Source organism: Notolepis coatsorum (genome assembly GCF_963971535.1).
Source record: "Notolepis coatsorum genome assembly, chromosome: 19".
NCBI lineage: Eukaryota > Metazoa > Chordata > Actinopteri > Aulopiformes > Paralepididae > Notolepis > Notolepis coatsorum.
In genome coordinates, this window is record NC_140183.1 from 73,108,378 (window position 1) to 73,130,115 (window position 21,738).

At 42.6% G+C, this 21,738-nt stretch overlaps 1 protein-coding gene across 1 annotated transcript; it reads right to left on the minus strand.

Moving 5' to 3' along the window:
- Window positions 1–1,156: 1,156 nt before the first annotated feature.
- Window positions 1,157–8,089, minus strand: upp1 (uridine phosphorylase 1). Its single transcript, XM_084336264.1, has 8 exons — window positions 7,956–8,089; window positions 7,565–7,610; window positions 6,629–6,740; window positions 6,380–6,538; window positions 6,019–6,133; window positions 5,186–5,395; window positions 3,652–3,798; window positions 1,157–1,828 (listed from the first exon to the last, which is right to left on the minus strand). The coding sequence occupies exons 2-8, from the start codon at window positions 7,603–7,605 to the stop codon at window positions 1,680–1,682; spliced, it is 933 nt and encodes a 310-aa protein (XP_084192390.1). The 5' UTR covers window positions 7,606–7,610; window positions 7,956–8,089; the 3' UTR covers window positions 1,157–1,679.
- Between the last annotated feature and the right edge of the window lie 13,649 nt (window positions 8,090–21,738).

A 21,738-nucleotide genomic window follows, 5' to 3' on the forward strand; every position in this document is an offset into this window, starting at 1 on the left:
CCAAGTCATCAAGACTGAGTTCACTCCACTCTGGCAGTCAACAAGCTGATATACAAATTTAAAAAAAAGCTCTACATTAAACATAAATGACACAGCGGTCACCATTTCAAAGAGAGTTTATTTACTTTGTTTCACAATAGCCAAACAAATGCACTAGCCATAAATATCTTATGCCAAATGATTAGGGCCTATTACAAAAATAAATACAAATAACTGTTATCAATTAACAAGTCCGAGCCCTCGTCTGCATCTTCCGAGAGTCATCAGTGCTCAAGTCCAAGTCGAGTCACGAGTCCTGCACTGGAGTACTACAACACTGCTTTGTGGCTATGGGTGTTGAAGCCACAGGTGAAATACCACCGTTTGTGTATAAAGATACTCTTCGACTCAAATGTTACCTGGAGTAAAAACCTTTGAGTCGGTTTCCAATATCCAATGTAAATATAAAAGAATTGTGGCAAATATCGCATGTTCTCTCCATGTGGCACTGGTTAATAACCTCACTGTTGCATTCTGAACAAGCCAGGTGCATGAGAGCAACGCCTGGCTGGAGGAGGAATAGAAAGTGTTGGCCCACGCCTCGCTCAAATTCAAGAAATTAGCTTTACATTTTCATAAAGAACAGGCCCCCCCTTGTATACTGTTTTCATAGTATTCATTCTCTTTGTGTATATATACATTATCAGTTTTCTGCATATATATCATGTGAAACTTTCTTGTATTGTGTTATCACTATTGCTTTTCATATTCTTGTATGGTATGGGGGTGAATGGAGAGTAAACATTCCATTGTACTCCATATGGGCGAAACCTTTTAAATCTTGATCTTGATGACGTTTGGGAGAAGGGTAACCATTTCCCACTTACAGTATGTTTACTTACTAACAGCTGGAGTGTTCTTTTCTTTTAAAACTATAACCATACCCATATTTCAGGTTGTCCCAGGGAATAGAGCATTTGTGCTCCTTCTAGTGGGCCTATAAGACTAGCTACAAATACCCTTGAAGGTACATCACGCAGCACAGTTCCAACTTTCAACACTAATAAAGAATCAACTCCAATAAATGATAACCTGTTTTATATACACAAAATGAAACATTCCAGTGACAAATTCTGGCATGCCACTATTATACATAAATATACAAAAAACATTTTGAATTGACAATGTAGATTTATTGCTCTTTGTGTAAATAGTTTGCAGCAACATTGACCCTTTCACATAAGCACATTTCCAAGCAGTCGTGAAATGAATCGTTTCCCTAAATTCACGTTACATTTTGTTTCCCTAAGTTCACGTTACATTTGGTATAAAAATAGAGGTAGTGTTAAGTAAGATGTATTTTAATGCCCGCCTACACTTAATACACTTCTAAACGGATTCTAATACATCCAATGCCCAATTAATAGGCAGACGGGGATATGCGTCGGCATATAGATAGCAGATAATAGTAGATGCTCAGTGTGAGGACTAACAGCGTAACAATGCACTTATAAAATATGACAAAAAAAAAAAAAACAGCACAGCAGTGCGACCACCTCCAAGACAGATTTTGACTTATACATTCTTCAAAATTAAATAAATCGAATGATGGTCGTCGTAGAAGATAAAGAAATGGATAAAAATTATTACAGCAAGTGTTTCTCAAAATGTCATTAATCTCCATCTCGGCATAATTCGACCTATTTCAGGCCTGAAGTGGTCAACTGCTTTTTGATGAAGTGGCCGACCAGAATTTGAGGACGTTGCTGGTAGCTGTGGAGGACTTCATGAGAGCTGTTCAGTTGATCTCCCTTTTGACGATCCAGTAACGTCACGCACACCACAGCCGCTTCAGAGAGCAAAGACATGGGAGAGTTGAAAAATACTGTATTGAGTCTACATTCATTAAAAAAAAAAAAAAAAAAAAGCCATTTTGACAAAATGAGGAATCTGCCATTCCTCTGCCCCGGGAAAAGTTTGAGTCGATATTTGTGAACTCGCTCTCTGGGTCTGCTCCTTAAATTTAAGACATCATTCATCATCATGACAAGATATTTGTGCGAGCACTTCCACCAAAGTGAGGTTTTAATGTCAGAAATAATAGAATATAACCTACAACTTGTGATATGTTTGTCCTACGACAGTGTGATGTGATGTACAGTCACATCACCATTGTTAATACATACAACACGGTTTTACAGCATGGGTCGGTCTGATGAGACTGGCAACTCTTGTTTCTGTCATCTACCCAGTAAAATGAGCATGATAGTTATGGCAAAGTGTGTGGAGATTGTTAAACATTGGCAGAAGTCTGTACTGTAAACTGTACTGAGTGCATTATTCTAGTCGTGTGTGTCGCAGCCCTAGATTTTACATCCATATTTTGACATCACAGAATATGAGGGTACTCTCTGGTTTCTAGCTTTAGAACAGTCGTCCCTGTTCGTGGGGTTGGGGAATAACACAAGTGAATTCCTATCATTGGTAGAACACCTTTTAAGTGTGCATCAATTACAGTATTTCACTAAAAGAGAAAATGCTTCCTGAAAGTGTACATTCTGCAAGCTTTAAGAACTGTCTTAGTAGCTGATGTCTCATCTCGTCTTACTAACTGATGTCTCATCTCATCTTACTAGCTGACGTCTCATCTCATCTTACTAGCTGATGTCCCATCTCATCTGATCTGATGTCTCATCTCGTCTTACTAGCTGATGTCTCATCTTGTCTTACTAGCTGATGTCTCATCTCATGTCTCATCTCGTCTTACTAGCTGATGTCTCATCTCGTCTTACTAGCCGATGTCCCATCTTGTCTTACTAGCTGATGTCCCATCTCGTCTTACTAGCTGATGTCTCATCTCGTCTTACTAGCTGATGTCTCATCTCATCTTACTAGCTGATGTGATGTCTCATCTCATCTTACTAGCTGATGTCTCATCTCATCTTACTAGCTGATGTCTTATCTCGTCTTACTAGCTGATGTCTCATCTCGTCTTACTAGCTGATGTCCCATCTCGTCTTACTAGCTGATGTCTCATCTCGTCTTACTAACTGATGTCTCATCTCATCTTACTAGCTGATGTCTCATCTCGTCTTACTAGCTGATGTCCCTTCTCATCTTACTAGCTGATGTCTCATCTCGTCTTACTAACTGATGTCCCATCTCGTCTTACTAGCTGATGTCTCATCTCATCTTACTAGCTGATGTCTCATCTCGTCTTACTAACTGATGTCTCATCTCGTCTTACTAACTGATGTCCCATCTCGTCTTACTAGCTGATGTCTCATCTCATCTTACTAGCTGATGTCTCATCTCATCTTACTAGCTGATGTCCCATCTCGTCTTACTAGCTGATGTCTCATCTCGTCTTACTAACTGATGTCTCATCTCATCTTACTAGCTGATGTCTCATCTCGTCTTACTAGCTGATGTCCCTTCTCATCTTACTAGCTGATGTCTCATCTCGTCTTACTAACTGATGTCCCATCTCGTCTTACTAGCTGATGTCTCATCTCATCTTACTAGCTGATGTCTCATCTCATCTTACTAGCTGATGTCTCATCTCATCTTACTAGCTGATGTCCCATCTCGTCTTACTAACTGATGTCCCATCTCGTCTTACTAGCTGATGTTTCATCTTGTCTTACTAGCTGATGTCCCATCTCGTCTTACCTCGTAGACCACTCAGTTTGCACATGGCAGCAAAAACGGAGGACTCCATCTCAATGTTGCGAACTCCCGCCGCATAGGCTTTGGCGAGGTAGTCCTGTTTATCCTTCTCAGTGTAGGAGCAGAAGGCTCCATCCAGACGGGCTTGACCTGCATGGTCAAAGTGACATCAGATGGAAAGAAGCTTGACCTGCATGGTAAAAGTTACATCAGATAGAAACAAAGGTTCACGCACACACTCAAACTATAGGACCGGGAAATATATATATTTTTTTAAATCAATATGGAATGATTTCAGCCTCGCACTGAGTTTCTGCTGAACTACTATGGAAACTCAGTTGACCAAATTGCATCTTTTGACAACAATGGCAGGTGCCGGCCCCCTGAAACCAGCACCATCGAGCCTAATTGAATTGATATCGAAACTGAATCAGGACCTTATGAATCTAAATTGATTTGAGTAATCAGTGCCGATACCCATCCCTAAAACACATCATCTACCAATGAATAATATAAATGGTGCATTTATAGTTATTTTATCCAAAGCGCTTTACAATTTGTTCCTCACATTCACACACAGACGGCGGAGGCAACCATGTAAGGAGCCAACCTTCTCATCAGGAGCAGTTAGGGGTTAAGTGTCTTGCTCAAGGACACTTCGACACTCTGCCCAGGAGCGGGAATCAAACCGGGAACCTCCAGATTAACCAGACGACTGCTCTACCTCCCGAGCCACTACCCATTAGGGTAGCAAGACTCATACCGTAAATCCTCAAATATAGGACGGGTCTTCTATTTACCTCAGCTGCAAAAAGGACCAGGCCTTTATTAGAGAGAGGCTTATATAAGAGGCAGGCCATAATTTCTAAAAATGACACTCATGGACATAATCCCTTCATTTTCAGACTTTTATTGCATTTTTTATTTATTTTTTTTAATACGTACATTGTCTGTCTACATTTATTTAGACTAGCATTGGTATTTAAATATTGAGTGCTGTTGAGTAATTGTGGGATTAACGTAATTCACACACTGAAGTTGGAACTGTCTATACTAGGTTGCGGGGTCCGGGGACGATTTAGCGTGTGGTACCTACCTTCTCGACTTACTCAGTCGAATCGAGTTGATGATAACATGCTGTAGCTTTAGCTAACGCTATCATAGCCATCATGATCTGTAATGTGTCAACTGGACAACGCCAGCCTCGCCTGCCAACGCCATATAGATAGCGAATGTTAACGTTTGCAAACGAAGTCAACGTCATCCAGCTGACACCACAGATCTAGATAAACAACGTTAGCTAACGCCAACCAGAGGGAAACGTTAATGTACGGTAGTCAGTGTAGCGGGAGGCAGCACTTGATTTGCATTGGCAAGAGTTTCTCATTCTATATCACGGCACGAAAAATTAATACTTTTTTTTGCGACCTTATATTAGAGACCGGCCTTTATTTGTCTGCACGCATCAAACCCCCGTCCATTATAAGAGGCCCGTCCTTTATTCGAGTACCCTCCACTATTGGAGGATTTACGGTACCTTCGTAGAAGTCCAAGGTACACATGGTGTTGCCTATGACTGTTTCAAACAGGTTCAGGTCCTCGCTACACTGCAGCAGCAGCTCAGCCAGGCCTTGGTCCAGGTCAGTGCTGCGCACCACAGGCCTCCCCAGGATAACCTGTTCGAACTTGGGCAGGAAGGTGGCATCAACAGACTGCTTGGTGACGACAACAGTGCCGGGCTCGAGCCCTGGGAGCAGGAAAGGACAGAATTCACAGAGCTCAGAAAGTATTTGGACACGAGACACATTTTGACGTTGCGGTTACATACTCTTCCCTCAAGTCTGGGTATAGAGTCAGATTGTTATACGTTACCTATGATAAACAAAAGTAAATCTCTAGCAAGTCCTGTTGTTTAGCCGTCTTTTCAAGGACAACTTCCTCAAAGAGAATGCCAAAGTAAGTAATAATAAATACTATTCTTATTTAGTTATTAGTACCATCAGTTTCCCAATTCTAAGATTCCCAGTACATTGGTTGATGGTAGATGAGAATGTAAAACAATGTCAAATGAAAACAGAAAGTACTTTTCATTCACATTGAGCCGTACATCCATGCTTCTATTTTGACTGTGCATTTGATATTGTATTTTTCTGTTGTATTTGTATTGTTATATGTGTAGTACCGTTTGCAGTACTATTTCTGTTTGTGTAAATTGTGCACCTTGTGTTAGTATTGTGCAGCAATTTGGTCAACCTACTAGTGGGAATATATTGTGTGTGGTTTGATAAGCCACCTCAAATGTTTCCAGTGTTTTCTGCAAGTATTTGTGTAAACATTAAGAAAACCTGTCCAAAACCACCTGATGCTCACCTATTCCACCTGAAGTCCCAATGCGTATAATGGTAACATCTGTGCAACGTGCATGATGAAGGAGCTTAATTAGCTCATGTAACATTATAGAGATGGATGGAATGCCCATCCCATGCTGAAAAGAAGACACATCACACAGTTTCTATAATTAATTTCTCCATTCAAGACTTGATTGATAATTGATAATTAAATTGTCTTTTCATTAGTACCTTCCATTGTACAGTATGATTTATGACCACTCATCATGCAAAGGCAACAACAAAAAAAGTTTGTGAATATTTTCATTGGCTACAATAACAGCACTGTGTCTGTGATTATTATCATAATGGTACACAATCTTGAGATTAAGGATCTTACTTACGCTGACAGACAAAACGGGGCCAATTTTGTACATGGCATAGCGGTCTGTCCCTGCACAGATGTTTGGGTACTCAGATTTGGGGTCCTCCAAACCGAGCTCACCAGCAATGTACTCGATGAAGGCTTTCATCCTCCAGGGACTGCCACCAACACACACAAACTGACACAAACAGAGGTGGTGTGAATCAACATGACTACGTATATAGATGTACAGTTACCACAAGGCTGAGATATTGTAAAGAACTATTACTTTGACATTGCCAAACATAGCTGGCAGGTTGTGAGTGGAGGTGCCGAGGTTGAAGTGGTAGAGGACGTCATCTGCCATCGTGTCCAGGTGTGGATTGTGCACATAGACGGGGCTTGTGGAAAAGAAAGGTCAGGTTAACCAGGCTGCCATAACAAAGCCAAAGGCACATCAGAGTGTCTACTACATTGTCCGAGTTAAAACTGAATATTTTGTTACATAGCCTTAACACAATTTAAAGGTTGTGTTATCACGGAAACACTGATCATAGTACCTCATCCTTTAAATGTGAAAGAAATATCTGATATCCTATACATTTTAGGCAAAGTAGCCTAATTCCAGAATTGACTAAGTGATTGGATCATATAAGAGTATTCCAGTGGAAAACGTGACTGGTTGCAATAACAAGGTAGCCAGTAACTTGACCACCATTTGAAAGTAACCTTCCTAATTTAACAGGCAAATACCAGCACCTCATAAAGACTATGGTGTGCATATATCTACTATTTTCATCTAATAATCTCATCAATTATATAAACAAACATTTCCCCAATAATTTACATATTTCTTGGCAAAGTCAGATTATGCCTGCCTGTGTAAATGCTTTATGTCTCATATTTAGTGTCTGTTTATTATATAATATGGAAATGTTTTACAATTTAAATGATTGCCTTATATAATATTATAGTTTGTATATTGGAATTTTCTACAAAAAAATAAAAAGGCTGCAGACAACATTCCTACGCATACTAGCCGTCTCTAAACCCGTACGTCACGGCAAACACAACGAAACGGCGTCCAACTCACAGTCACAGTACATTGGTTGGCGGTAGATGAAAACGTAAAACTGGGTCAAATGAAAACCGAAAGTAGACTATGTTCGTTTATTAGGGTATATTGACGTAATCTATTTTAACGGAGGAAAACAAAACGTCTCACCTATTGCATGCCGCGTTTTGCTTGTCATCACCTGAGGCCATTTTTCCTGGAAATTGTAAGAGCAAAATAAATATGAGCATTCCGCAACGTGAGTACAAAGTAGTCTTCCTGTCTCGACAATGTGACAATGACGATGGATGCGCGGTGATGAACCTTTTCTGGATGAAACCCGTACTAACAGCCTGTTATATCTGATTATCCGATAGCAAATACTTTAAAATGTCAAACTAGCCGCGGTTTTATTCATTAACAGCAGTCAATGTAACAAGCATTTAGCGGTACACAAGTTAACACAACACAACAAGCCCACATCATTGTGCCTAAAAACCCAAGTCAATATTAATAAAGGCGACCAAAGCAAACTCGTTATAAATAAATGCAATTAATTTACCTGTGGCAGGTGGACGTAAGCTATTCAATTCTGTTTCTCTATGTTTTCCCAACGCGAAATTGGATCGCCAAACAGCGGGTGTGTTGACGTCGTGACCGCGACGTGGAGGCTACTGCAGACACCGAGCCACGGGCATCACAACTGGGGTGGCGCGCCACCGACCAGCAGCTGCGCAGTTATGACGCCTATGAATGACCACCAAATTAAAGATGCAGTGAGATGAAGCCTTGCTGTATGATGGTATCTTTCAGATTGGGTAGCCTATCTAGAGACTCTGAGCTTAACTAGGATATATATTGTTATTAGCCTACAGTGTGACATTTGCTGCAAAAAAAACAAAAAAAACAACACAAAACCATGGTAGCTGAGGCCTATTCACCTCTTCCCTGGTCTGTTACAAAAGGCTTTTTAAAATGCGCTTACTTAGGACTTTTGACTGAGATCCAGGTGAAATGAGGCAGAGGCAGTCTCTGAGGTACTTTTGAGCCTTTCCATTTGAAAGAACTTTCAAAGAAAAATGTAAATTACATTTAGGCCTGCAAGAGCCGAAGCTATATATATTTCGGTTATTGTATTATATGAATGTTTAATATTGATTGGATTTAGATAAAATCATTGAACTGTCGTATTCTGGAACCTAGAACCTTCGAGAACGTTGTGGTGATGTCATAATAGATCTTTATTTGGAGACTGGGAAAATACAGTTTTCTTACCTTGTAGTAGTATGTGTATGAGTGACAGGAATATTTAGGAAAGTAGATTTAGGACCACTTCTGTAAAGAAAGACTTTGCAAATAAACCATTTGAATATCTTTACTATACACTGGAGCGGCTGTGGACATTGCTTTTCTTTATCAATGGACGTACTACTCACGAGTAAGTAATTTGACCAGTGGAGTGGAGCCCCGGCCCGCACAAGGCCTATCTAGACCCTGCTGTTGTAAAGGCTATATTACAATTGTAATTTTTTTAAGGAAAGTAATTACATTAGGGGCGGCTACGTGGCGTAGTGGGAAATGCGCTCGCCACGAATGCGGAGACGCTGGGTTCGCCTGTTCGAGCCCAGCACTCCACATTGCTTTCAGTTTAGCTGGTCGTTCATACTAATACACATTGGCCGTATTAGGGGGTGGGAAACTGATGGGTGGGGATCGGGCGTTGTGGACAGCGACTCCTACAGGTCAGTTGGTGCGCCTGCGCAGTAGGGGTGGGACGATACATCGATCCAGATCGATACATCGATGTAATTATCAACAATCGAATCGGATCGATGCGATGTAATAAGATCGATTCATATCGATACTCTTATTTTGAAAATCCTGTGGCGAGTCTCATATCCGCCCAAGAACAACAGCAGTAGCTCCGTGTGTGTAGATGTTACAGCATAGCATTCTCCCTTTCTGTGTGTGTGTGTGTGCGCGTCTTTGGAAAGACCAGATGAGGTCAGAGGAGTTTGATGTTTAAATGTTATTTAAACATAAACAATATAATACATAATAAATGTAGGCCTATACATGATCATGCAACATCAACAAATTGTTGTAGGAACGGTTTGGGAGAGGGAGGTTGTGAGTTTTGAGTTCCAAAAAATGTAGCTTAAAGTTTAAAGCTCAATATATAAAAACGTGGCACTTTACAGTGAACAGGAGGTCTATTTGTATTAAAAACAATAGATTGATTTTCCTTTAAATGTCTGGAAGAGCTCAAAAATACAAATGTCAAATGATATTTTCATTACCTTTTTTTTGTTGATCTAAATGTTACTGATTGTGTTAAATGGGCATATGATATCATCTCATATCGATCGCAGGCACCTGAATCTAATCGTATCGTATTGTATCGTGAGAGACTTTGTGATATCGGCAAATATCGTATCGTTGTCCAAAGAATCGATATCGTATCGTATCATGATGAAACTGGTGATTCCCACCCCTACTGCGCAGTAGAATCAGGAAGTGTCGGGGGCAGCGTGAGCCTCCCACGCGTTACTCCTCGCCACTGAGAGCTCGAGCTGCGCAGGTGAAAAGATGCGACTGCTGTTACCTCAAGTACCGGAGGGGACTTGTGCTATGTATGACTTAGTCCACATTGCAGCCGGCTTGTGGGAGGCAAGAAACAGCGTTCGTGACAGGGGAGGGTTGAATTGGATGATACGAAATTGGGATGGGAGAAAATATAGAAAAATGGGAGAAAAAGTGGATAAAAAAAGGGGGGAAAGTAATTACATTACACATCTACACTACCTGGTGTTTGCATATAAGCAGTGTTCGGGAAGCTACTCTGAACGAATAGTTTTACAAGCTACCAACCTCACACTGGAAGAAGTCGATCTATAGCAAAGCTCCCCTCAGGAGGAATATAGTTTGGTTAACTAAAGTCATTTAGAAAACGTTAAAACTACTACTACTTGATGTAATATTATCTGCAATGTACTAACCAATGACAACATATAGATGAACACAAAATGAAGTGACGTGATTGCAAATATCCACTCAATTGGATATGAACCATAACCAAATAACCACATCTGGGTTCTAAACAGAAAATAATGCAAGAATGTAGACTTTTAAAACTAGATTTTTATGCAGATGTTCATTTAATCTTTAAGAGACATCTTTTAGATGATGTTCCAACTCTCGCCTGTCGTGTTAATTTTCAGAGCCGAAATTCTTGTATGAAAGGGATTGTATGGCACTTGAGGGGTTTCACTCAAGAGAGGCAGTAGCAAATGAAAACAATAATAACGTCATTCTTTTCTTTTTCTAGAAGCCTCCAGCCAAAACTGCAGTCTCAGACTACAAAAGTCTCCATGGAAATGTCCATTTAGTTGAACTACTAGCAAGCGGCCATCTGGTAGTCTGAAGGCTCCCGGTTCGATTCCCACTCCTCCCGGGCAGCGTGTCGAAGTGTCCTTGAGCAAGCCATTTAACCCTTAATTGCTCCTGATGAGCAGGTTGGCACCTTGAATGGTTGCCTCCGCCATCTGTGTTTGAGTGAATGGGTGAATGTGAGGAACAAAATTGTAAAGCGCTTTGGATAATATATATAAATGCACCATTTAACACCACAAAATACCTCTAAGTATTGAGAAATAGCATCCAGGCTACATACTAGAGATGGGACATTTTTATGTTTTTTCCCCCCCTAAATCCAGTGGTGGAAGAAGTGCACAGTTGCTTTACTTATGAAGTAAAAACACCCACATAAAATTGTACACTGGTAAACGTTGAAGTCCTCCACTCAAAATTTTACTTAAGTTAAAGTAGAGAAGTGTTGAATGTGATTTTGAATGTACTTACTTATTGAGTAGCCTACATGTTCTACATGATGTTTGTGTATTTCCAATGGTTCCATCCTCGAACGATTAACCTCTAAATACAATGTTAAACTGGTATAGTCCAGTTATGCTGCTTTGATATCATCCTCTTATTTGACTAATAACTAGTGACTGATGGGTTCAGATGAATGTTGTGGAGTAAAAAGTACATCTGATTACTACTACACTATAGTACCAATTTATATATTTGATACCCAGTTTAATCACCTGTACGTTGTGTATTACTGTTGCACTTTACCTTTACATTTGCACTCTGGTTGGATGCCAAACTTCTTTTTGTTGTACTGTACTTGTGCTGTATAATGATGACAATACATTTTAATACATTTTAATCTAATCTAAAGCCCGTAGCGGCACAGAACAGCCTTCCTCAGGGGGCGTAGCCCTCAGCAGCTTCCCCTTCCAATAGGGTCCAGCTGCATCCCCGGAGAAATCCGCTCACGGGCAACTTCCGCCAGCCACAGAACACTTCTGCCGCTGACAGGACACGCGCGCTGATTGGCAGAAAGTACGGAAGTATCTCGAAGTACGTCTGGCGTAAACTACGGACGTTTCTCTACGTTAGCGAACGTTAATTGAACGTCAAAAGCAGACGCAGTTAGTTAGCACGCAGGTTCGTTAGCAAACAACTTTAACACTATGGTCGCCAAAAACGCCTTACCACGTCATTCCCCGCCATGCTCATTCTGCCAAAGACGCCGTACCACGTCTTTGATATCAATATTTCAAAAATCTGTGATCGCAATCATATTTCTCCCCCGGAGACTTGAGATCTACTGTTGATCCCCTCTCAACTCTCCAACGGTTCAAGAGCGCCATCTGGTGGCCGATCGGCGGATCGCTCAAACTGGAAACAGGAAATGGAAGCTGGTGCTCATTCCAATTCGGTCCGATCATATACCATTATACAACCTGGAGATCCCCTTCAGTAGCCTGCCGGCAGGGCCGCCTCAGGGGGTGTGCGAGCAGTGCGGTCGCACAGGGCCTCGCGGGAAGGGGGGCCTCGCACAAAAAAATATAAAAAAAAATATCTTTTATTTATTATTATTATTATTATTATTATTATTATTTTTTTTTTTTGCGAGGCCCCCCTTCCCGCAAGGCCCTTTTTCATCACAGACCTAAAATCTAGTTTTGCTTATATGCTTATATATTTCACATTAGACACGTTTGTAGAATGTGTCTGACTTGTTCCTGGCTCTGCGGCTCTGCAGCAGACATACTCACTATTGGAGCTCTGGGGCTCTGCAGCAGACATACTATTGGTTTCAACGAAGGGAGGGGTTACATGTGTACAGTCGGCCGGCATGCGTCAGCTGCGTTTGACTATTTCGCGCGTGCAGCATTGGAGGTTATGCTTATGCCAGCCAAGACGAAGAGGACGGTCGTTCAGCAGATGGACTGAAGATGAAAGTTGTTGCATGTTAGACAGTTCAGTCAGGCTAGCCATGTCGGCTTAGCTAAAGGCAGGGACAGCTAGTTAGCTTTAGCTACGTTATAATATCGAGTGCTAACGTGTGGTTCAGTCGGGATAGCCATGTCGGCTAGTAGCTAGCTTAGCTAAAGGCTAACTAGCGTTAGCTAACCTAGAGAGAGCGCGTGCAGCATTGTTATGCCAAGATGAAGAGGACGGTCGTTCGGCAGATGAACTTCGTCAACTCCACGCGGTTGTCTCCATCCTCTTGGACGTTTGGTGAGTTTTTAATGCACTCTATTCTATTCCCGCCATGGATATATCTCTCTCTCTCTCGGGCCGGCTAGCTAGCGTGGCTAAGGCTAACGTTATGTTGGCTAACGTTATGTTGAGCCAAGCGGGCCGGCTAGCTAACGTAGCTAACGTTATATTGAGCCAAACGGGCCGGCTAGCTGTTGTAGCTAATGTTATATTGAGCCAAAGCGGGCCGGCTAGCTAACGTAGCTAACGTTATATTGAGCCAAACGGGCCGGCTAGCTGTTGTAGCTAATGTTATATTGAGCCAAGCGGGCCGGCTAGCTAACGTAGCTAACGTTATATTGAGCCAAACGGGCCGGCTAGCTGTTGTAGCTAATGTTATATTGAGCCAAAGCGGGCCGGCTAGCTAACGTAGCTAACGTTATATTGAGCCAAACGGGCCGGCTAGCTGTTGTAGCTAATGTTATATTGAGCCAAGCGGGCCGGCTAGCTAACGTAGCTAATGTTATATTGAGCCAAACGGGCCGGCTAGCTGTTGTAGCTAATGTTATATTGAGCCAAGCGGGCCAGCTAGCTAACGTAGCTAACGTTATATTGAGCCAAACGGGCCGGCTAGCTGTTGTAGCTAATGTTATATTGAGCCAAAGCGGGCCGGCTAGCTAACGTAGCTAACGTTATATTGAGCCAAACGGGCCGGCTAGCTGTTGTAGCTAACGGTGTGTACCTGGTGTCAGTACCTGGCTACTCTATTTGCAGTTAGCCTATTTAGCTGATGTCGGCCGTTGGCTCCTTGCTACTTTGTTTTCTCTGGTATAGACCCTCTTCTCTTTGGATTTAAGTGTTGATCTTTGTCCTTTTGGATCTATGTATATTCATGTTGCCTTTGTGAAGTTATCTTTTCCTTCTGTTTTGTTCTTCCATTAAAAGTTGAATATCCTTTAGGGGCTCATCTTATGCTCTCTCTCTAACACACGCACACAGACATGCTCTCTCTCTCTTTCTAACACACACACAGACATGCTCTATATCTCTCTCTAACACACAAAATGACATGCTCTCTCTATATATTTCTCTCTCTTTCTAACACACATATACATGCTCTCTCTCTAACACACACACAAACAGACATGCTCTCTCTCTATCTCTCTCTTTCTAACACACACAGAGATGCTCCATCTATCTCTCTCTTCAATTCAAATGGGCTTTATTTCACATTCTTGTATTTCTCCCAGTAGGTATGGGAGTTTTGAGTTATTGTCCATGTTTTCAAAGTCTCTTTGGGTGTTTGCAATTTGTGGGAAGTATATGTCTTGGTATAGTGGGCAGGTTGTTAATAAGTGGAGCTCGGTTTCCACCTCATCTTGTGTGCAGTGGGTCTGTCTTCGCTTGTGAGCCAGGGCCCTCATTCATCAACGTGACGTAGAAAATGTTCTATTTCCACACGTAAGCACAGAATTTAGAATGTGTGTCCGCACAGAAATATTGGGATTTATCAACCGTGCGTACACAGGTCCTATGCTCCTCCGTGTTGATAAATACCTCTTTGTTCTACCGTCAATGCTTGTGCATGATTATCCATATATGGTCATGAAACACCCCCCTTGGGATGTGAAATAATGGACTGACCCGAGCGGAACTCTGAGAAACTCCACGGGAGATTGTTCACTGAGGCGCTGCCGAACCAAGAAGACACAACGCGTGTTATGGGATAAATAAAAGGCGGACTTGTACACGGTGATGTCAGATATCAACGGCTCCCTAAGACCATTGCTGCAATTCTGCCTGGACAGCTCAAAATACTAATAAAGACCGTTCGTTGACCACTGTTTGGCGTTGGTTGTGTGTCATTATAACGTGCTGTAATATGAATGCCTTTATTAGTTGTGTTCGATTGGCTATAATATGATTTTTAGAGGCATCTATTTTGTTGTCGGTATTACCGACAACAAAATAGATCCCTCTAAAAATCATATACTATTAGGTAGCCTATATGAATTACATATAATAGCAGCCATAGCCTACATTATGCAACAGTAACTTGCGCATACCAGTGTATGCGACGGACCAGTGTATACCTTATATCATATCATATTCATATAATAGTTTACTCTATCAGCATACCAGCATGTAATATGTTCTTTGTAAGAACTCAAATCGTTATTATTTTGCACATAGATTGCAGAAATACGGGAACGTTTTGATTTACATTAAAAGGCTTTGACATTGTAAAACTAAATACGTGGAATTCTGTAAGCATAATACAAGTCATATCACCCACACGATATATGCTCTGTGTCCAGAGCATGTATGCTTTTCATTCATTTAAGACACATTATTGCAAGGGTTTTGTAATACACATACACCCTGGTCTCATTGCGTTTTTTATTCTTTCTTATACAGTAAAAAGGGGGAAGAACACTATATCGTGGGTGTTCATATGACTTGTATTCTGCTTACAGCTTCGAAATTCCACTTGTTTCGTTTAACGTAAAGCCTTTTAAATATAATCAAAACGTTCCCGTGTTTCTGCGGTCTGTGCGCAAAATAATAACGAGTTGAGCTACGCGGAGCGCAGTCAGTCAGTACACCCCGTATATTCCGATAACGCTATATAAACCATGCTGCATTCATTCTGAGAGAAAGATCTATTATTCCAAATGCTATTTATAGGGTTTTGACCATAATTACACTACTGTTGCTATTTTACAATTAACTATAATTAATTACGGTTCATACAGAACATGCCAGTGTTGAAACTAATGCACAGAAGCTCATTTCCTTGTTGTAATAATATATTCTACCACCGGGCGCCAGGTACGCATGGTCCGACCTGTGCTTAAATATACGCACAAAGTCAAGCACAAGTTCAAATTGATAAATCCCACACCTTGCTTAGAAATGATCGTACGCACGGCTTAAGCACATATCTGTGCGTACGTCAAGTTGATAAATGAGGGCCCAGGTCTGCCTATGGCGGCCTTTCTCGATGGCTAGGCTGTGCTCGCTGAGTCTGTACCTAGTCAAGGATCTTCTTAGTATTGGGTCAGTCACAGTGCTCAGGTATTCTGCCACTGTGTACTCTCTGTTTAGGGCCAAATAGCATTTCAATTTGCTCTGGTTTTGGGTCGTTTCCTCTCTCTCTCTCTCTCTCTCGTTGACTATGAGAAAAAAAAATTATAATTTTTTTTACCTTTTAGGGGGGGGGGGGGGGGGGGCTCACGCTTAAATCTCGCACAGGGCCTCGCATTTCTCCCCAACGGATTTCCAGTTCCGCGTTCGCGTTCTGCAATCTGATTGGCCACTGAAGTTTCTGGTGCAATGATTGGCCACTGACGTTTCTGGTCATGTGACATGTGCGCCCAATCGCGTGACACGCCCATTTCCGCCTCGAACAGCCTGCAACCTACATAACGCCTAGTTTATCACTGGTTAAGCTTAGGCGACTCTTTCGAAGTTGGTTACGGTTAGAGTTTGGAATCAGGGCTGGTGTTCGAAAGAGTGCCTAAGCTTAACCGGTGATAGAAACAGGCGTCACACGATTGGCGCGACCAGAAACGTCAGTGGCCAATCAGATCGCAGAACGCGAACACGGAACTGGAAATCCGTTGGTAAAAGTAATCAGGCAGCCTGCCGTACGCGTAAAGATTTTGCCCAACCCACTTTCAGTTCCGATTTTGCCCAACCCACTTTCAGTTCCGCGTTCGGGATCCGCGATCTGATTGGCCACTGACGTTTCTCTCAGCGCCAATCGCGTTACGCCTAGTTCTCAATGTAAACAAGATGCGGCAAGCTCCGATAAAGTGACGGAATGTGGAGAATCGTGATGTTTTTAAGAACATCAACCGAGAACACAAATGTCGGATTATGACTCGCGATGGATAGTGGAGTCATGATGGGCGCTGGTGTTTGAGAGCGCAGACCGGAGTAGTTAAACGCGGAAGGTGTCGAAGAATGACGAAGAAGGACAAGCACAAGAAGAGGAGACAGGGAGAGAAGGAAGGACTCAAGGGGGAAGTTGGAGAAGGAGAACAAGGTCTCAGAGAACAAGGACTCGGAGAGAGAAGTTTCAGAGAGGTTTCAGAGAATCATAAAGGAATGGCAAGAAGGAGGGGAAGGTTACGGGGATTTAGAATTCATGAGAAGAACAATGAAAGTGGGGAGTGAGCGGTGGTGAAAGGCGTTTGGTGCAGATTATGGAGAGGAGGGAGAGGGGAATCCTCGTGGTTGGCCCCGGCCCGTGGAAGGCTGTCCAGGGTTTTGGGAGGAACATGATGGGAGCAAGTGGAGTGAGGGCTTGCCTCAGGCAGGAGGCAAGTCGCTGGGTGCAAGCCCAGTGTCGCCTCGGGGTGCGACGTCGGGGGCAAGGGTGGTCAGTTGTCAGGATTTAAGCGAGGACGTCAGCGATAGGGGTGAGAATTGCCATGACAAAGGGAAGGGGACGGGTGGGGACTGTATGGAGTGTAGTGGGGAGGAGAGTGTGGGAGAAGGTGGAGAAGAAGAGTAGGGAAGGTGAGGGGAAGGAGAGTAAGAGAAGAAAGAGAGGGGAGATAGCTTGAGTGGGTCAGAGGATGAGGGTAGAGGAAAGGATTTTATAGAAGGGTTGAATATAGTGAAAATTGGAGAAAAAAGTGGATAAAAAAAGTTAGTCCAAAAGAGGTATTTATAGGGTATATGGTGTTTAGGGTTAGGGAGTTTGTTCAAAACCAGCTGAGATGCTACAGGTGCCAAGAGTTTGGGCATATAGCAGTTACATGTAGGAAGAAGCTGAGGTGTGCAAGATGTAGCGGGGAACATGAATATGGGAAGTGTGGAGAGGGAGTGGAGCCGAGGTGTTGTAGTTGTGATGGGGAGCATAGTGTAGCGTTTAGGGGTTGTAGCGGCCTCTTCCTGGGTCCGCTTCTAGTGGCAACCGGGGAGGTGATCCGTACGCGCTCCATCCAAAGAATAGTCTCCACACCTTGAGTTCCGTTATCAGATACCACAGATATCCGATTTATTTAGAAAAGATATTGTTTACATGGGAGAGGTGATCAAAGCGACCCTATTGTTCCTATAAACGTGGTTCAATTCAAAGCGAAGTTCAAAGCGTTTCTAAGACTATCCAAAGTGTTTCCAAAGCGGTCAGAAAACTGTATGCTTTCCCGGCTACACCACCCAGCTGATTCCCATTACCTATTTATGTCATCAGCTGCGCCGTGGTTGATTCGCCTGTCATGTGAACCACCACAATACAACTGAGAACATTCAATTGGCTATACAGATAAATCATAACATTCCCATAAATCATATCCTTCTATTGGAAATAATAATAATAATAATGATAATAATAATAATAATAATAATAATAATAATAATAATAATAATAATAATAATAATAATAATAATAATAATCCATAACAAAAACACTCATATGGCCCTTACACCGGCCCCTAATTGTGTCTACACAATTACAAAACAAATAACATGGTCAGGTGAGTGTTTATTATGGCTGGCAATTCTTCTTCCAGTAGTAGGCACTTCGTACTGAGCCTTTGTCATCTGGAAAGGTTTCCAGGATCCGTCCGAGCGGCCAGGGTTCCTGGGCGCTGTGTAGTCCACTATAATGGATATGATAATGTTCATTCAAAGTCCATATTCTAGTCTTCTGGACATTCCTTGTTACAAAAATAACAAATCTTCATGTCGATGATTAATTCATAACTTAAAAAGAGTCTATAATAAAGTTAAATGCCTTAATGATGCATGTTCCATGGTCTTAATGATGCATTTTCCATTGTATTAATGATACATGTTCCATGGTCTTAATGATGCATTTTCTATTGTATTAATTGGGTATTATTGTCGTGTGATCAATACACCAATACATCATGCTCACATTCTTGTGTTTGTGTTTCCTTTTCTCAAAGTCAAGACCTTTGCTTACTCTTGGTCAGCCTCTCCCATACCCTACCAAAGTGGGCTGAAAGGGGGGGGTTTGAGAATCCACAATCCACCTCACTCCAGAGTTTGCCATGGTGGTGCCTTGGAATGATGATGTGAATCAAACACCACTCATGTCATATTCTCTTTCTTTCTTTTATGATACCCTCTGTAATGGAGTATGTACCAGACATGGCCATCTTTTTTGCTTAGCTCTTGAAGAGGTACCTTCTCTGTGCTCTTAGATATGCCAGTCTTCTTTCTGTTCTTAGATCTTCTAGTCTTTTCTTTGCACTTAGATCTTCCAGAGTTGTCTCTGCTCTGAGATCTTCCAGACTTGTCTTTGCTCTTAGATCTTCCAGAGTTGTCTTTGCTCTTAGATCTTCCAGTCGTCTTTGCTCTTAGATCTTCCAGAGTTGTCTTTGCTCTTAGATCTTCCAGACTTGTCTTTTCCGTCCACTACTACTCCTTTCTTGTTCTTAGTCTTCTTGAGCTTGATGTCCTCTTCTTCATCCGGTTTGCTTTTCTTGACCTTCTTGTCGTTTTTGGTCTTGATTTCCTTAGGTTTGAAGTTGATTCCTGCCACATCATCTCGCTCCCTCTTCAGAGACTTCTGGTGTTTAGGAGAGTGGTAGAGGTCTTCTTCATGCTCAGACTTCATATTCACACGTGGAGAACTGCCAAAGCCATTATCTTCCTTCTTGATCTTGCCGTCAAGGGACTTCACCTTCTCCTCCTTTCTCTTTTCCTTGTGCTTGTCCTTGTCCTTCTGTTTATCTGTGCTGCCATCTTTGTGCTCTGCATCCTTCCTGAGCTTCTTTTGCAGGTGCGTGGAAACCGGAGTCACCTGTGGCTTGGTGGCGGCTGTCTGCTGCTGTTTCAGCTGTGGTCTTTGCTGCACCCTCTGCTGCTTCTTCTTCAGCTGGGCCTGGCTCACCGCAGACTTTGGGGTTGGTGCCGTCTGGACCTGGTTCTTCTGCTGGTTCTGCTGAGCCTGGAGGACCAGGCTCTGGGCTAGCTTCAGCTGTTGTTGTTGTTGCCGTTGTTGCTGTTGCCGTTGTCTCTGCAACCACTCCGCCTGCCGCTGCTCCTCAATCTGTTTCCGCTTGTACTTCTGCTCTCTCTCTCCGAGTGCCTCCTCTCCTCCTCTCTTCTCAGCTGCTCTTTGGCCCGTGCAGGTGTGTCACTTGGGTTGACAGAGTCTTCATAGTGGTAAAGCTGTTTCTTGTCAGCCGGTCTGGCCTCCTGTTGCTGCTGGCTAATGAGCTGCTGTGAGGGTGGCTGGATAATGAGCTGGATCTGGGCCTGGGTCTTCTGCTGTGAGGGTGCCTTTAATTCAGCCTTTAATTTAGCCTCCTGCAGCTTTAACTTAGCTTTTAATTCAGCCTTTCATTTAGCATCCTGCTGCTTTAATTTAGCCTTTAATTCAAAACGTTCCAGTACTTTGATTTTGGCTGTTGATGCAGCCATGTCTGTGTCAAAGTCAAGTTTATCCTTCTCAGCCTTTAATTCAGCCCTTAATTTAGCCTTCTCTAGATCCAGAGATTTTCTGGCTGAAAGTGCAGTGGCCTTTAATTCAGCCTTTAATTTAGCCTTCTCTAGATCCAGAGATTTTCTGGCTGAAAGTGCAGTGGCCTTTAATTTAGCCTCTAATTCAGTCTCCTTTAGACTAAATTCAGCCTCTAATTCAGTCTTCTTTAGACTTGACTCAGCCTTTAATTGATCCAGAGATTTTCTGGCTGAAAGTGCGGTGGCCTTCTTTAGACTCGACTCAGCCTTTAACGCTGAAACGCTATCCTCTGGTCTTATTGCAGCCTGATGGTCCTTTTCCAATTTTTCCTGAGTATTCTCAACTCGTCTTTGGACCACAGACTCAATTTGGCCGGGAGATAGGGTTTGCCTTTTCTGATTCTCCTCCATCAACCAATTATCCGTCTCATTAATAAATGCATTGAATACATCCATCTTCGGTTTACACCATTGTGTTGTTTCACCATCATCCATCATAAAAATCCACAATTGTAGAGCCTCATTGTCGACCTTAAAATCTTTTGAGTGCATTATTAAATAATGCCAGGTGCGATTTTACTCCTTTATCTTCTAATAGCACCATTTGTTTGATCTCATCTGATCTTCGGGTACAAGTTGCAAGCTTCACACTACATGCTGCTCGTAATTGTTGCAGATAATTATTATCATCCATTTCAGAATAAGTCATCTTAGTTAATGTTTACTCGCCAATTCGTAACACAATTGTTTGATTATTCTATATCCCACAGCGCCGTGTGCGTGCGCAACGTACGTAGTAGTCTGTATTTCATTGATCACTTTTACTCACAAACTGTGAGGATTTGCCTGTTCCCTGAACTTTTCCCTGTCTACTCTCCCTCACCAGCCCCCACCCTTGCGATGATTTACTCTCCTCTACTCTTCACCAGCCCCCACCCTTGGACTACCTTCACGCAGCTGTCATAGTTTATGATTAGCGCCCCAGAGGGCTTTATATACCTGGACCTCCCTTCCAGTCCTGGTCGGGTCGTTCTGTATCTGTGTTCACTCTGTGTTCATGGAGTTCTGTACGTTACCATTCTGTACGTCACCATCACCTGCCGCGTCTCCGGCGTGAGACGACGGCCCAGCCATCACCACCTGTTGCCGTTTGCCTGGAGTGGGACACCGTCTTCGCTCTCTAATTCTCTACGGGAGGTTTTCCAGTGTTCCCACTCCAGACGTCAAGGCGGCACGCCATCGCTCCCGATTCCACGGGAGGAAGGCTTCTCTTCGTGATCCTCGTTCCTGGGGTGAGGCTCGTCGTCGCTCCCTAGTATTCCACGGGAGGACGGCGTGTTCCCATC

Coding starts and splice junctions, on each gene's coding strand:
- upp1 (XM_084336264.1), bottom strand. CDS start 7,605: ATGGCCTCAGGTGATGACAAGCAAAACGCGGCATGCAATAG. Junction 6,741..7,564: donor CAAAACGCGGCATGCAATAG/GTGAGACGTTTT, acceptor CTTTTCCACAAG/CCCCGTCTATGTGCACAATC. Junction 6,539..6,628: donor CTATGTTTGGCAATGTCAAA/GTAATAGTTCTT, acceptor TGTTTGTGTCAG/TTTGTGTGTGTTGGTGGCAG.